At 31.0% G+C, this 13,931-nt stretch overlaps 1 protein-coding gene across 1 annotated transcript; it reads left to right on the top strand.

The window, feature by feature from the left end:
* The first annotated feature begins 1,947 nt into the window (after positions 1–1,947).
* Positions 1,948–10,214, top strand: LOC139482878 (fibrinogen-like protein A). The gene is made up of 5 exons (XM_071266909.1): positions 1,948–2,368; positions 4,397–4,539; positions 7,658–7,754; positions 8,893–9,057; positions 9,672–10,214. The coding sequence occupies exons 1-5, from the start codon at positions 2,014–2,016 to the stop codon at positions 9,893–9,895; spliced, it is 984 nt and encodes a 327-aa protein (XP_071123010.1). The 5' UTR covers positions 1,948–2,013; the 3' UTR covers positions 9,896–10,214.
* Positions 10,215–13,931: the final 3,717 nt, after the last annotated feature.

Here is a 13,931-nt window from a genome sequence, read left to right as displayed (position 1 = left end):
CATTAGGATTATTTGAATTATCTATATGTCGACCATACAATGATAGTAGTTTTACTCTTTCTTTATCTTTAAAAATATGTAATGTACTTGTTAGATAATAACCATTGGCATTGACATCTCTTTTGATACTCTTAAATTCAAAATGATAACATTTACAACATTACAGCAACACCTCAACAATTTGACGAGAAAGATGAAAAGTAACACTCAATGCCCACATGGTCCTGATATTCATTTCACTTTCATTTGTGAAATGTGTATTATGAATACAGTATATGATGCATTTTTTTACTTAAGAAAATTAGATTCAGCTCTTCACTTTTAATTGTGACATAGACCTTGATAGTTAACTAATCTGATAATATTTCTAAAGAACCCATTCAAATATGTGTATAGATATCTCTAAAGTCCAAAAGAAGAATGTAATTCAATAAAAGCTATATTCATCAGTACTATTTTTATTGAGAATGAATCTTGTTTCAATGAAAAAAATAGGGACAAAAAATTATGTTCTATTAGATAAAACAGTATAAACAGTATAAAGACAACAAGAAGTATTCTTGTTTTCTGAACACAATGTAATGATGCAGATTCAATTGTGCAATTTTTTTTTCTCAATTAGTTTAATCATCACTAAACAATCTTAATAAATCTTATTTTGTTTGAAATAACTTATAACTAAATAAGAACCATTTCAAAATAATATACAAGCTTTCAGTAATACTTGGTTGTTTTTATTTTAAAATGTAATTAAAGTTATCTTTTTTTGTTCAGTGTTGAGTAATCTAAATCTACAAAGTACATGTTTATTTCCTAATATTCAAACTGTCAGAGTTACTCCACTTTTCTCAGACTTTTGTTGGATCTGTATCAATATCATAAATAATACACGAAATATAGAATCTAAGTACTGACGTTGTTTATTGTTCTAATGAAGTGTAATAGTAATCCTTTATTTATCTTTGTATATTATTACTTTTTACAGTTGAGTGTACTTTTGGAAATACCCATCTGACGTGGCTCGATACTGATACATTCCGTCATTGTGTTATTGCACTGTGCCATGGTAAATGAAACAACAGTAGTACACCGCTGTTCTAAACTCATAAATCGATTGATTAAATTAAAACAATTCTGAGATTCAAACTCAAACCGAGGGAAGACATCAACTATACAACAAAGGAACAACGGGAACATTGAAGTGCAACAAAAAAACAACCCCAACGTACATAGGAACGAACAATGTGATAACAACTTCCACATTCCTGACTTGTTACATGACATTTTAAGAAAATATTGTGCGATGAACCTGCCTTTTTGTTTTTCTTTGTTGATATTTGTGGTTGTATTTATAGCGATTAGTATGACAATACCATATTGAGTACTGTATCCCTATTTTTGACATTTTTACCTATTATGTCTGTTTGTTTTGTTCACACATCGTTGTCAATATAATGGAATTATACTGCAACTGTCGTACGAGTAAGAGGTTATGCTAGCAATAATACCAGGTTCATATTTGTATCCATCTGATGAGTTAAAATGTATGACAGTTTTTATTCGTTCGTTTGATGTGTTTTGGCTTCTTTTTTTTTAATTTGCCATATAAGGGACTTTCCGTATATAGTTTTTCTCGGAGTTCGGTAATTTTTTTTATTTTTATTTTTAATTCATTTGGTCTCTGGTGAATAGTTATCTAATTTGCAATTATTGCTACATTTTATAGTTAGTATACAAACGTCAAGACATAATCTATATGTCATATAAAAACATAATGGATTGCACTATCATTGAATACTTTGAACAAAGCAACAAACGATGCTGTTCGTTTCTCATTGATTAAAATCTTTTGAATTATGTTTTTAGCACAATTTGAATAGCTCAATTAGAATGAATAATTTAAATACTAAAATATAATAACCATTACAATCGATTTAAATTAGTCAATAATTAAGTAAATGAAAACAAATTCTGAAATTGATCTACTACTAAGTATTGCAATCGGATAATTTTATGATGGACGGTCGTCTATGGTCAAGCAGGGGAGAACATTTTTATCAGTTAGGAAAGACAAGCAGGAAAGTTCTTTGTATGGTATTACTTTTACATATACATTTAATAAACTCTGATCTTCAAACAGGACAATTTCTGATTCATAAAAACAAAAAAATAACAACATCGTTGTCTATGATTTCGACAGAAGAAAGTTCTTTACAGCGATGTGCTGCTGAATGTTTAAAAAGTAAATCTTGTTGCGTTTGCAGTTATAACGAAAGTACAAAAGTGTGTGTTACTGATACATCTGGTTGCTGCAATGTTCAAACGAAATCGTCTGAAGAATCTGTTGTAATGGTCAGAGAAAACAAAGGTTTGTTTGTATACATTTGTTTTTGTAATTCTAAGAGAAATTAGATTTCAGTTTATATAGTCTATTATGAACCATGCAAGTATTATTATCGAAACGGTGATTTCGAGGTAGGTGTTGTTAAATTTCGACAATATTGAAGAAATCGAACATTTGCTGATTCCTTAAATTCAAAATGACGGGTTCCTCCTTATTAACGTTGACCGTAACATTGTTACATAAAGATTGAATTAGAAAGTCAATTTGCATTTTATTGTATGAACAAATATTCATGATTACCTAAATCATAGGAAAAACATGCAAATTATTCATTGCTTCTGAAAGCAAAATACTATTTAATAATGCTGCAAAAGATGTGTTAGTGTTATTGTTAAATACCAATCATTAATAAATGGATACAGCTGCAATCAAACTTCTGCAATAAATGCATTTTTCGAAACGTTATTATATCACTGGAACAAAAATTTACTATATTATTATATAGACTAGTTAGATGTAGTCTTAGATGCATTAATTTTTTTATAAGTTGCTAGTGGCTTTGAACTAGCTGCCAGTAACTGAGAGTACTCTCAGATCTGTACTTCGTGTTTTTGTTGTTGTTGGGATATACAAGTATCCGGCCACGTCCACTCTGTGTAGTATTTCTATTTGTATCCATCTGATGAGTTAAGCCTTTTGCAACTGATTTTTATAGTTCGTTTTTATGTTGTAATGTTACTCCACTGTCCCAGGTTAGGGGAGGGTTGGGATCCCGCTAACATGCTGAACCCCGCCATATTCTGTATGCATATGCCTGTCCCAGGTCAGGAGCCTGTTATTAAGTGCTTGTCGTTTGTTGTTTTAAAAGATTCTTAGATAGAAAATTTAATTATAAATGGTTCAATGTTGCCCAAATTACAATTATGGTACAAAACATCTCGACTAATAAGTCAGTTAATTACACGTTATTATCATGTTGGTGGATCTTTAATGAAAATTTAAAGTATGTCACTTTCATAAGCTTTACAATAGTTATCAAATGTTCCAGGATTATAATTTAATACGCCAGACGCGCGTTTCGTCTACATAAGACTCATTAGTGACGCTCAGACATATTAGTCACGCATTATGTATATACATTTTTATCATATCAATTTATTTTGAAAATTCAAAACGCGCACCCAATAGTAGAAGAATTAGCAACGAACTGTACATATAAAAGACATATATGTAAAGACAACAAACGGTACAGTAGGTTATTACGGATACCATTCGTTAAATATCTTCATGTGTATAACTAAAATTCAAAGAGTTTGTATTTTGTTGAAGTTTTACATAAGCTACGGCGGATCGCTATCGACCATATGCAAATACACATATACGTGTAAATGTGTGAAACTTTTACTGATATAGGAACATTCAAATACGAAATAAAAGATGAGTTTTGATCTTTTTGTGGGGTTCTTATATCAGTTCAAACTTATTACAGATTACGCATAACCAATTATCAACCCGACAAACGGTTAATTGTATTGATACTCATTTGCATACGGTAAATTTTTATCTGATGTATCTCATATATTCATCAGTTAATAATAAATAGAGAGAAACAGAGACTTTGTGCAAAACAATCTGGATTCAACAATTTATTTACAAAGATATAATATGGTAGACGTAATCAAAAACTAAAAATGGTCGTGAGCTTTGAAATTCTTTTTGCTGCATAGAATGCATATTTGTTGTTCATGTAATATTATAAATAATGTACACAAAAAAAAGCCAAACTTTCTTCTTTGTGCATTGCATATGCGAGTTGTCTTATTTTATTTTTACTGTTTCTCGTCTTCGAAGGACAGTATTTTGACATTGCTCCGATATGAATCAATGTCTAGAATTAACCGTACGGCGGTTATACCCCGAGTTTATACATGTGAATAATAATAAACAAGCCCTGTTGACACCAAGGACTGTTTTTTCTATAAAAAAAAACCAACAAACATATCTTTTTGTTTAGATATTTCATTACACACGTACATGTATTTTCAATTTCAGAAAATTTTACAGATATTCCTTTCGACTGTAGTGACATTTTAAAATGTTGGTCAACAATAAGCGGTGAATTTACAATTTACCCCGAAGGTATAGGTGCACTCGAAGTACAGTGTGATATGAACACGGATACAGGAGGTTGGACTGTAAGATCATTATCATCATAATTGATTATTGATTAAAACATTATCAGAGAAATTACACATTATTAAATAGACGTAGTTAATCGTTAACTTTTAATAAAGTTGTTGTTTCTCAATATTGCATGTGATATCATGTTAACGATTTAGTATCCTTTCATTTTTTTCCCGCTGCACATGCAATTGACTGTTCTAACATCATGTACTGTCCTTAATATTTCTTTCGTTTACCTGTATATATGTATCAAACACTTTTGTGTTCCAGAAGTCTTTTTCTTAGTCCAGGCAAAATACATCTTTAGCTTTATAGTTTAAATGTCTTCAACTTCCTATTTGATTTTTCCTTTCAAATGATTGGTGAGTCTTATAAGAGGTAACAAGTTACGCGAGTCTGAAGCAACAAATTATGATAATTTCAGTGTTGTAATTAAAAGCTGTTGATTCTCCAATGCTGAGAGGGTAACACAAGAGAATCGAGATGACAAAATATTTAAGGCAAAAACAACGGATATGAAGGCATTAAAGTAAAGGCGCATATACACATTTCATCATTCAACAGAACCAAGTCCCATTAGGTTTAAACCGGAGGTGGCATCAGGTTTTTCATAATGGCACACTCATCTTTGTCTTGATTAATATTTCCTTTAACATTACAATTGATTCTAGATAGGTTCTTGACAGTATTTACACTTTTATTTAGTCAAGTGACTATTGTTCATCAGTTTGAATATTTTTTTACAAAATACTTACTTAAAGGTTATAATTTATTGTTGATGAAATCAATATTTTTTAATTCAATCTTTATTCATCAATGGAAGGGCAATATGTTCTTTATTTAAACGTTTATTGTCATACCTTAAAAAAATAATATGTCATCGTGGACAACCGATCCCATCACGGTATGTACCTTTGAACAAATTACATGAATTGAAATGTAGCTTAAAATACCATTTTTTCACTACAAACTTTTTATCCTGGTAGTCAGACTAATTGTTTTTTTTTTTTATTTCTGCTTGAAAGATTTATACTTTGACAGTCATATATGTGACACATTCAAATGATGAAATTGCCTGAATCAATTGTCTTTTGCATTCCTCCCTTGTTTTGATGACGTCATCGTAAACACATAATCCAATCATTGGTATGTTAATACCATTAGAACAAATTATATGAAAAAATGTAGCTTAAAGTACCATTGTTTCACTACAAACTTTTTATCCTGGTAGTCAGACTGATTGGTTTTTTTTTTATTTCTGCTTGAAAGATTTATACTTTGACAGTCATATGTGTGACACATTCGAATGGTGAAATTGCCTGAATCAATTGTCTTTTGCATTCCTTCCTTGTTTTGATGACGTCATCGTAAACACACAATCCAATCATTGGTATGTTAATACCTTCTGAACAAATAACATGAAATGAAATGTAGCTTAAAATACCATTGTTTCACTACAAACTGTTTTCCTGGTAGTCAGACTGATTGGTTTTTGTTTAAAGGAGTAGGTTCAGTTAGACCCCTTTTTGCCCCCAACATATATCAGTTTTACAAAACTGTGAAAATGTAATCTTTGAGCTATTTACTGGAAAGAAGAATTCTTCTGCTACATAAATATGAGCTATTTTCGACAAAACAATGCACATTTATCGGGTACTAGCATCATTAAGTCATGCTAAATTACCGAAATCTTCACAATTTTAGCATTTTAGTTAAATTTAAGACGGTTTCCGTCTTAAAGGAAAGTGGCCGCATTCGTGTTCATTCATAATATTGAATTGTAAGTTGTATTTGATGATAATACATAACATATATAAAGGTTGAGGATGAACACGAATGCGGCCACTTTCGCTTTTGACAAAACCCATCTGAAAAGTGACATTTTTTGGCATATTTGATAGATTTTTCATATTTAAGCTTTAATCGGAGCGTTTTCAATGACTAATTCAGTTAAAATCTTTCACATACAATAATTGAATCAATTGAAATAGACACTTATTAATAAGTGTTTGAAAAGTGTCCAAAATCTTTCGTCAGATGAGCCTGAAATTTGAGGCCAAAATCGGCCCTTACCGGACCTACTCCTTTCTGCTTGAAAGATTTATGCTTTGACAATAACACCTGAGACACATTCAAATGGTGAAATTACCTGAATCAATTGTATTTTGCTTCCTTATTTTGGTGACATTAAGTCTCCAGGGATTTAGAATTCCCTATTGTAAGTGGTTCGGTACTGATATGATATTATTGATTAAACCCATCAAATACTGATTTAGATGATAGTTGAATCTTAAAATTTGAAAATCATAATAATAAAAACAGAAACGTAAAGATTAAATCACTTTTGCTTTATTTCGTGTTCACACCTATAGTTTTATGGGTTTTTTCTATTGATTGTTGATATATTTGAATTCAGATTTATTTAAGCTTCTATGTCAGCCATTATTCTTTTTGCTTTCGGGTAAATTGCAATATTGGAAACACGGCAATGAGATATTTGCTGAATGACATGAATCCGAACCCCCTCTGCAGGTCATTAAAAGAATTTAACACCTACAAGTGAATACATGTATTTTCGAGAATGGAGGAAACGTTTATTTTCGTGGATTGTGCTTTCTAGGTTTTTGTCAAAGTCTGCTTACCAGCATATTGCAAAGTATATACTACATGTACTATTTTGGTTGTTTTCAATTCATGGTTTATCTTTTAATATGAAAATTGTTATTACAGGAAAACAACAAACAATGTTTGGATAGTTTAAATCGCGTTGAGTTTAAAGAGGTTTACGTAAACCTTAAGTTTGAAAGTATCATTGTATGCCTGTACCAAGTCTATTCGTGTATTTGATTTTTTTTATTTGTCCTTTGATCGGGACCTTCCGTTTTTGATTTTCCTTGGAGTTCGGTTGGTTATTTTATTATTCCCTTTTTTTATAATCATTGTCAAAACAAGAAGATTAATAATTCACAAAGGTCAAAATGCATATTGCTTTTAATTTTTCCTCCGAGTTCGTTTTTTTTTTGTGGTTGTACTTTTTTGTTCATATAATAAACATTATTTGATATACATCATACATATGTTTTCATTGATTACTATTTAACCGATATGTATTGGTCTATTCAATTGAAGGTGATACAGAATAGAAACTCCAGCTCAACAATGTTTTACACAGACTGGGCTCAATATAAAAATGGATTTGGTATTATTTCATCTGATTTCTGGATAGGTAAGATACATGTATTACCTGTATTTGATTTCAAATTTGTTATCTTGTCATTAGACATCTATCTCTCTGTATTGGTTGTCACATATTGCATTGATACATGTGTTCCCGTCAAGCCAACTATGAACAAACACAAATTGCAGAACTGTTTAATCACGATTTAGGACTGAAAATTACTCAGCAATGATATCCAATCCTATATTGACTAAAAGTAATCAAACGTAAAAATATTAAAGTCAAGAAAAAAAACAATTTGAAGTTATGTTTTAATGTTGGAAACCTTGTATATCACCTGCGCAACTATGATGAGGTCACTGCTAAATGTTTAGTCGCGAGGATATCACAAACACATCATAAGATTTGCACCCACTTGGTTAATTCGAAGTTTTGAAGTTCGTCTGACCGAAACTGTTATTTAATCTTCTATTAAGAGACAAACTTCGTATAAAATACAGCACTTGCAATTAAATGTTATTGATAAGTTGAACACATGATTTCCAATGTCATCGCAGAGACATTAATTGTTGAAATGCGCAGCTGGTGTATTAAAAAATGGTATTGTTAATGTTATCATCCTCATATTTAAAAAAGTCCAACTTTTTTTTGAATAAAAAGTTATATATATATAAATAAATATATATACCACCGTCGTGAGAAAAAACAGTTGAGGATCAGAACGGAACGATATTAATTTAATTTCAACGCTAAACCTGAGAGACTTTTATTTTACCTTATCAGAACACATCTGCCTGCTTTGTTTCGAATATTAACATATATCTAAAGTTAATCATTGTGCATGAAATATTCATGTGTCGGATTTTTTTGTATCTGGCTACTAGATAGTTATCAAATTAAAGGTACCAAGATTATAATTTAGATGCCATGTGCACCTTTAATACGCCAGACGTGCGTTTCGTCTACATAAGACTCATAAGTGACGCTCAGATCAAAAAAGTTATGAAGCCAAACAAGAACAAAGTTAAAGAGCATCGATGACCTAAAATTCCAAACCTTTGTGCCAAATACGACTATGTTAATCTATTACTAGACCGTTTTTCGCTTTTATAAGGTAACAACTATCAATCAAACAATGCTACTTTCTTTCTAATTCTATATGTCCTACTTTGCTTATTGTTTATAGGTAATGATAACTTGCATATGCTGACATCAAAGAGGAATTACCAATTACGAGTAGATCTAGTGGACTGGAATGGAGAAACAAGATATGCAGTTTACAAGATTTTCATAGTTGGAGATGAAGATACACAATACAAATTGTCTATTGATGGTTATAGTGGAACTGCAGGTATTGTTCATTTGAATTCATTAAATTTCAGAGAGACGGAAGATATCAGAGGGACATTCAAACGCATATAGATAAAAAAAATCATGGCTAGAAATGAAAAAAAACCACAATAAAACAAACAAACAAACAATAGTACACAAAACACAATATTTAAAATAAAGACTAAGCAACAGGAACCCCACCAAAAACTGGGGGTTATCTCAGGTGCTTTGGAAGGGTATTTATACACAAAAAATGGATCTATACACATTTGAGTGCATATAAGTGCTCCCTATTTAAACGGTTTTTGAAGAATAATGAAATGTATCATTGAGCTCCATGTATTTATTATCTTGACAATATAAATCTACGTTCATTCAGAATTTTATAGTGTGAAAATAATCCATGTATTTTTTTTAACTTAGATGTGCACATCTAATGTATACTATGATGTTTTCAACAAGAAAGAAGATAAAATAAGTAGCAGCACCATTTTGGATAACTTTCATCTGTTCATGTGCCCATCGAATGTAAAACAGAGCTTACCATTATAGAAATATATATTATGAAAATAACAAAACAAAGTATTCTGCAAATAAAAAGATTTTAAAACTGATTTTAATTATATTTTGCAGGAGATAGCTTCTATTACCATAATGATATGAAATTTTCCACAAGAGATTTTGATAATGACCTTGTAACTGATCCAAGTATACAAAGTTGTGCTCAACAATACAGTGGTGGTTGGTGGTACATGACTTGTTACCAAGTAAACCTCCATGGAACTTATTTAGCTTGGGAAGCATTTGGCGGGGAATACTATGATCTAAAACATTCAAAAATGATGATACGAGTTTAGTTTCATATTCTACAGTATCGTTATTTGTTTTAAGAAATGCAAAGTTATAATTATTAAGTTAGTGTGCTCGACATACCATACAAAAACATTTGGGAAAATTATGTGTTACTCTGGAACTTTATGTAAAATAAATGTTGAAAGATTTTAAAGATGTATCAAACCTTCAGAGTTTTAATGAGAAAGACTTGTCAATTTGACGTTGAATTTATTTCAATTCAAGCTGGTATAATTCACATATCTCGTTTTAGTGTTGTACATCATCTTATCCTACCAAAGTAGATAGATAAATATTGACAACATGGCATTATTCTAAAAAAAAGAAGTGTATTATTTTTTCTTTGCTTTGTAACTTCGATGCCCATGTCACACTAATGATACATGAACAGTGTGCCCATTTTAACTACAAAGTTAAATATTCGAAATACAAATCAACATAAAACAAATAAACAATATAATACATTTAATAATAACATATAGATCTATGAAAGAATCACTAAAAAGAGATATGATATAATGTAAAACACACATTAGAACAACTACATAATTAACCTACATTAATGAACTAATGACAATTAACCTTTTGTGTACAAAGTAAAATTACACAAAATACTGAACTCCGAGGAAAATTCAAAACGGAAAGTCCATAATCAAACACAAAATCAAAAGCTCAAACACATCAAACGAATGGATAACAACTGTCGTTTTCCTGACTTGATACAGGAATTTTCCTATGTAGAAAATAGTGGATTCAATCTAGTTTTATAGCTAGCTAAAACCTCTCACTTTTATGACAGTCCCATCAAATAGAATTATATTGACAAGGATGCGTCAACAAAACAAACAGACATAATTTAATGTTGATCTACAACACATATTAAGCAGACATTAATTCGTAAGGAATTCACAGTTTTGTTTTGATTTGGCTATTGTGCAATTTGGTTGCATATTCATTTTCTATCTCCTAACTTACTTAATTTTTAATTTGCAGCTGATGTTTAACTTTTTTTTAACAGTTGTCTAGTTTATGTCATACAAATAAATGACAAACTGTTGATTAATTTGCAAATTTGCATAGCGGTCATTAATAAAAAAAAGAAGATGTGATATGATTGCCAATAAGACATCTGTCCACAAGAGACCAAAATGACACAGACATAAACAATATAGGTCAACGTACGGCCTTCAACAATGAGCAAAGCCCATACCGCATAGTCAGCTATAAAAGGCCCCGATAAGACAATGTAAAACAATTCAAACGAGAAAACAAATATGTAACACATAAACAATTACAGAAATTACTTAAATAGAGGATTTGACTTCAATTAAAGTAAAGATCTACAAAGAATTGCGCTAAAATCGGCTAATAACACACAATGAAATGCATTATTGTTATTCGCTTATCATTCTTTTATTCAAGGTTTTGTAAACTGATAGTAATGCAGAAAACTATCATTCCTTCATTTTTGACTTGAAAATGTTTTTATGTTTCATTTTGTTCTAAAATTAATCATTAAAAAATTCTGTGATAAAATAATTGATAATTTTGTATTTTTAGTGCAAATATATTCAAAAACAACTTTAGCATTGGCCTTTTGCGTTTACTATAAAACTTCACTTCTTATTAGATTTCAGTTTTAATTTAACAGCTCTACTTCTTGTGAATACAACGACTTTTATTTCCTGTCACGATTTTATTTAGAGAGGGTTGTTGCTAACAGAGAAGCTATTAAACAAAGAGTTTCAAGTGGTGAAGTTGAAATTATTCCTTCGTAAATTTTACGGACACAATCACTAGTTGCAGTTGGTTGTCGATATAGGATATCTGTTTCCATAATGAGAACGGATATGTTCAAATTTTCGTACGGACTATCCCGTTCTCTTTGCCATCGAATGTGATCCGTCATATTCGACTTATCACTGGGTGCAACAATGCAACAAAACGGGAACCACATGTGAATCATGATCTGGTTATCCAAAGGGAGCACCTGAGATTATCCCAATATTTATTTGGGGTCAGTGTTGCACAAATTCGCCTATCTTTCCAAATTTTTTGTGTTTCGGATGACATTGTGTTTTACTGTGTTTATGATAATCACCATAAGCAACACTGTAACAAATAGTTATCAAAGGTATCAGACTTATAATTAGATACACCAGACACGCGTTTCGTTAACATTAGACTCATCAATGACCAGACACGCGTTTCGTTAACATTAGACTCATCAATGACCATCAGATCGAAACATCTAGAAAGCAAATCAAGTATAAAGTTGATGTGCATTGAGGACCAAAAATTCATAACGGTTGCGCCAAATACGACTAGGGTAATTTATGTCAGGGATAATAAAATCTTTAGTACTTCGATTAATTCATACTTTTGAAAACAGTATATGTATAAAAATTACCATATAATTGACTTGTATGTCAACACCGAAGTGCTGACTTGTTGGCTTGTGATACCATCGGGGACAAAACGTCCACCAGCAGTGGCATTGACCCATGATGTTAAAAGTTATCAAAGGTACCAGGCTTATAATTTGGTACGCCAGACACCTATACCAAATTAGAGACAGCAGTAGTTGACTGACGTTAAAATTTTATTAAACTTTAGGAGGTAACAAATCGAGGCAAGAAAACAAAAGCTGAAGGAATCGAATGATCAAATCAAGAACAAAAATTTAAGATTATAGACGAGTGATATTTTTCCAAAAGACTCAACAGCTATAGTATATAACTGCATAAACTTATAATCAGGTTTTTGTGTACCGCTCGTTAAACATTTTATTTTTCAGGCCCAACTGAAGCCCACCTCCATGCGTGGGATTTGCTCTCACTGTGTGGAAGACCCGTTAATAGCCTTCGGTTGTTTTCTGCTCTTTGATCAGGTTGTTGTCTCTTTGACACGATCCCCATTTCCGTTCTCCATTTATAGTTTGTTCAAATAGGTCAATGTTAAAAGTAAACACTATTTATTAATCGATAGAATATTTGCATACCATTTTGATACTTTATATCAATCGAAATCATTTCATGACAAATTTTTCAATCGTTTGATATGGCGGAGCTTTAGATTTTGCCACCTGATAATGGACTTTCAAAGTTATTTCACTTTTTTTATGTACTCATTAGAAAAACAGAAAGAAGAATACATCACAAAGGTAAAAATGCATATAGCTTTGCTTTTAAATGGAAGTAATATTAGTCATATTACAATTGAACAGTATTAAAAACATATGAATCATAACAAAACATATAAACCAATGTTAACACTTTAGAAGTATTAGGTGTATTAAGTCTCTTAACGAATGAAACAATATACATTGTTCTTAAATGTTAAAAAAAGCTATTGATGTTTGATAATGTAAGGTGGCTTTATCTGATGAATAATGTTTAATCCTCACATACTAAACATAGAGTCGTATAACAAGTTAAACAAACAAAAATATATATATAAAAAGATGGCACAATAGTTTTGAGGATTGTTTCTCCTTGAAAGAAAACATTTGATAGAGCGAACAGTCCTGTGTTTGAAAGATTAATTGACAATGTCAAAAATTGGAATGATTTGTATTTTGTTTCTCCGTATATGTAGGATAGCATCGGTTACTCAAAAATCTAGGTTTCGACTTGATCTCAATAGGACAATAACATCGTCGTCCGTTCAAATAATGGAGAAGTTGACTTATATGCAGTGTGCTGTTGAGTGTTTGAAATATACTTCTTGTTGTGTTTCCAGTTACGATTACCGTACAAAATCTAAGACATTTTCGTCTGATCTATGTTTAAACTGAATGTAATTTACGACTCTTCTACACTTGGATCTTCGAATATGAACCTCAGCGATCTAAAATTGTCCAGTACATATGTAGATGCAGTAAGGGTCCATTTCAATTACAGTTTATTATGTGTTTTGACGTTTTAGTCTGTTTAGGCTTTTACAGATAGCGTTTAATGGCGGGAAATTTGAGTCTGCTCCGTTAAAAGCTGTTGTTTAACCGATTATCGTTGACTGCGTTAGATTAGATAAAGTACAACG

Source organism: Mytilus edulis, chromosome 7 (genome assembly GCF_963676685.1).
Source record: "Mytilus edulis chromosome 7, xbMytEdul2.2, whole genome shotgun sequence".
NCBI classification, from domain to species: domain Eukaryota; kingdom Metazoa; phylum Mollusca; class Bivalvia; order Mytilida; family Mytilidae; genus Mytilus; species Mytilus edulis.
This window is presented reverse-complemented; position numbering and strand designations above follow the sequence as displayed.

Excerpts from the sequence above, each read along its gene's own strand:
- LOC139482878 (XM_071266909.1), top strand. The coding sequence starts at position 2,014 with ATGATGGACGGTCGTCTATGGTCAAGCAGGGGAGAACATTTTTATCAG. Across the intron at positions 4,540-7,657 it reads CGGATACAGGAGGTTGGACT|GTGATACAGAATAGAAACTC; the intron begins GTAAGATCATTA and ends ATTCAATTGAAG. Across the intron at positions 9,058-9,671 it reads TGGTTATAGTGGAACTGCAG|GAGATAGCTTCTATTACCAT; the intron begins GTATTGTTCATT and ends TATATTTTGCAG.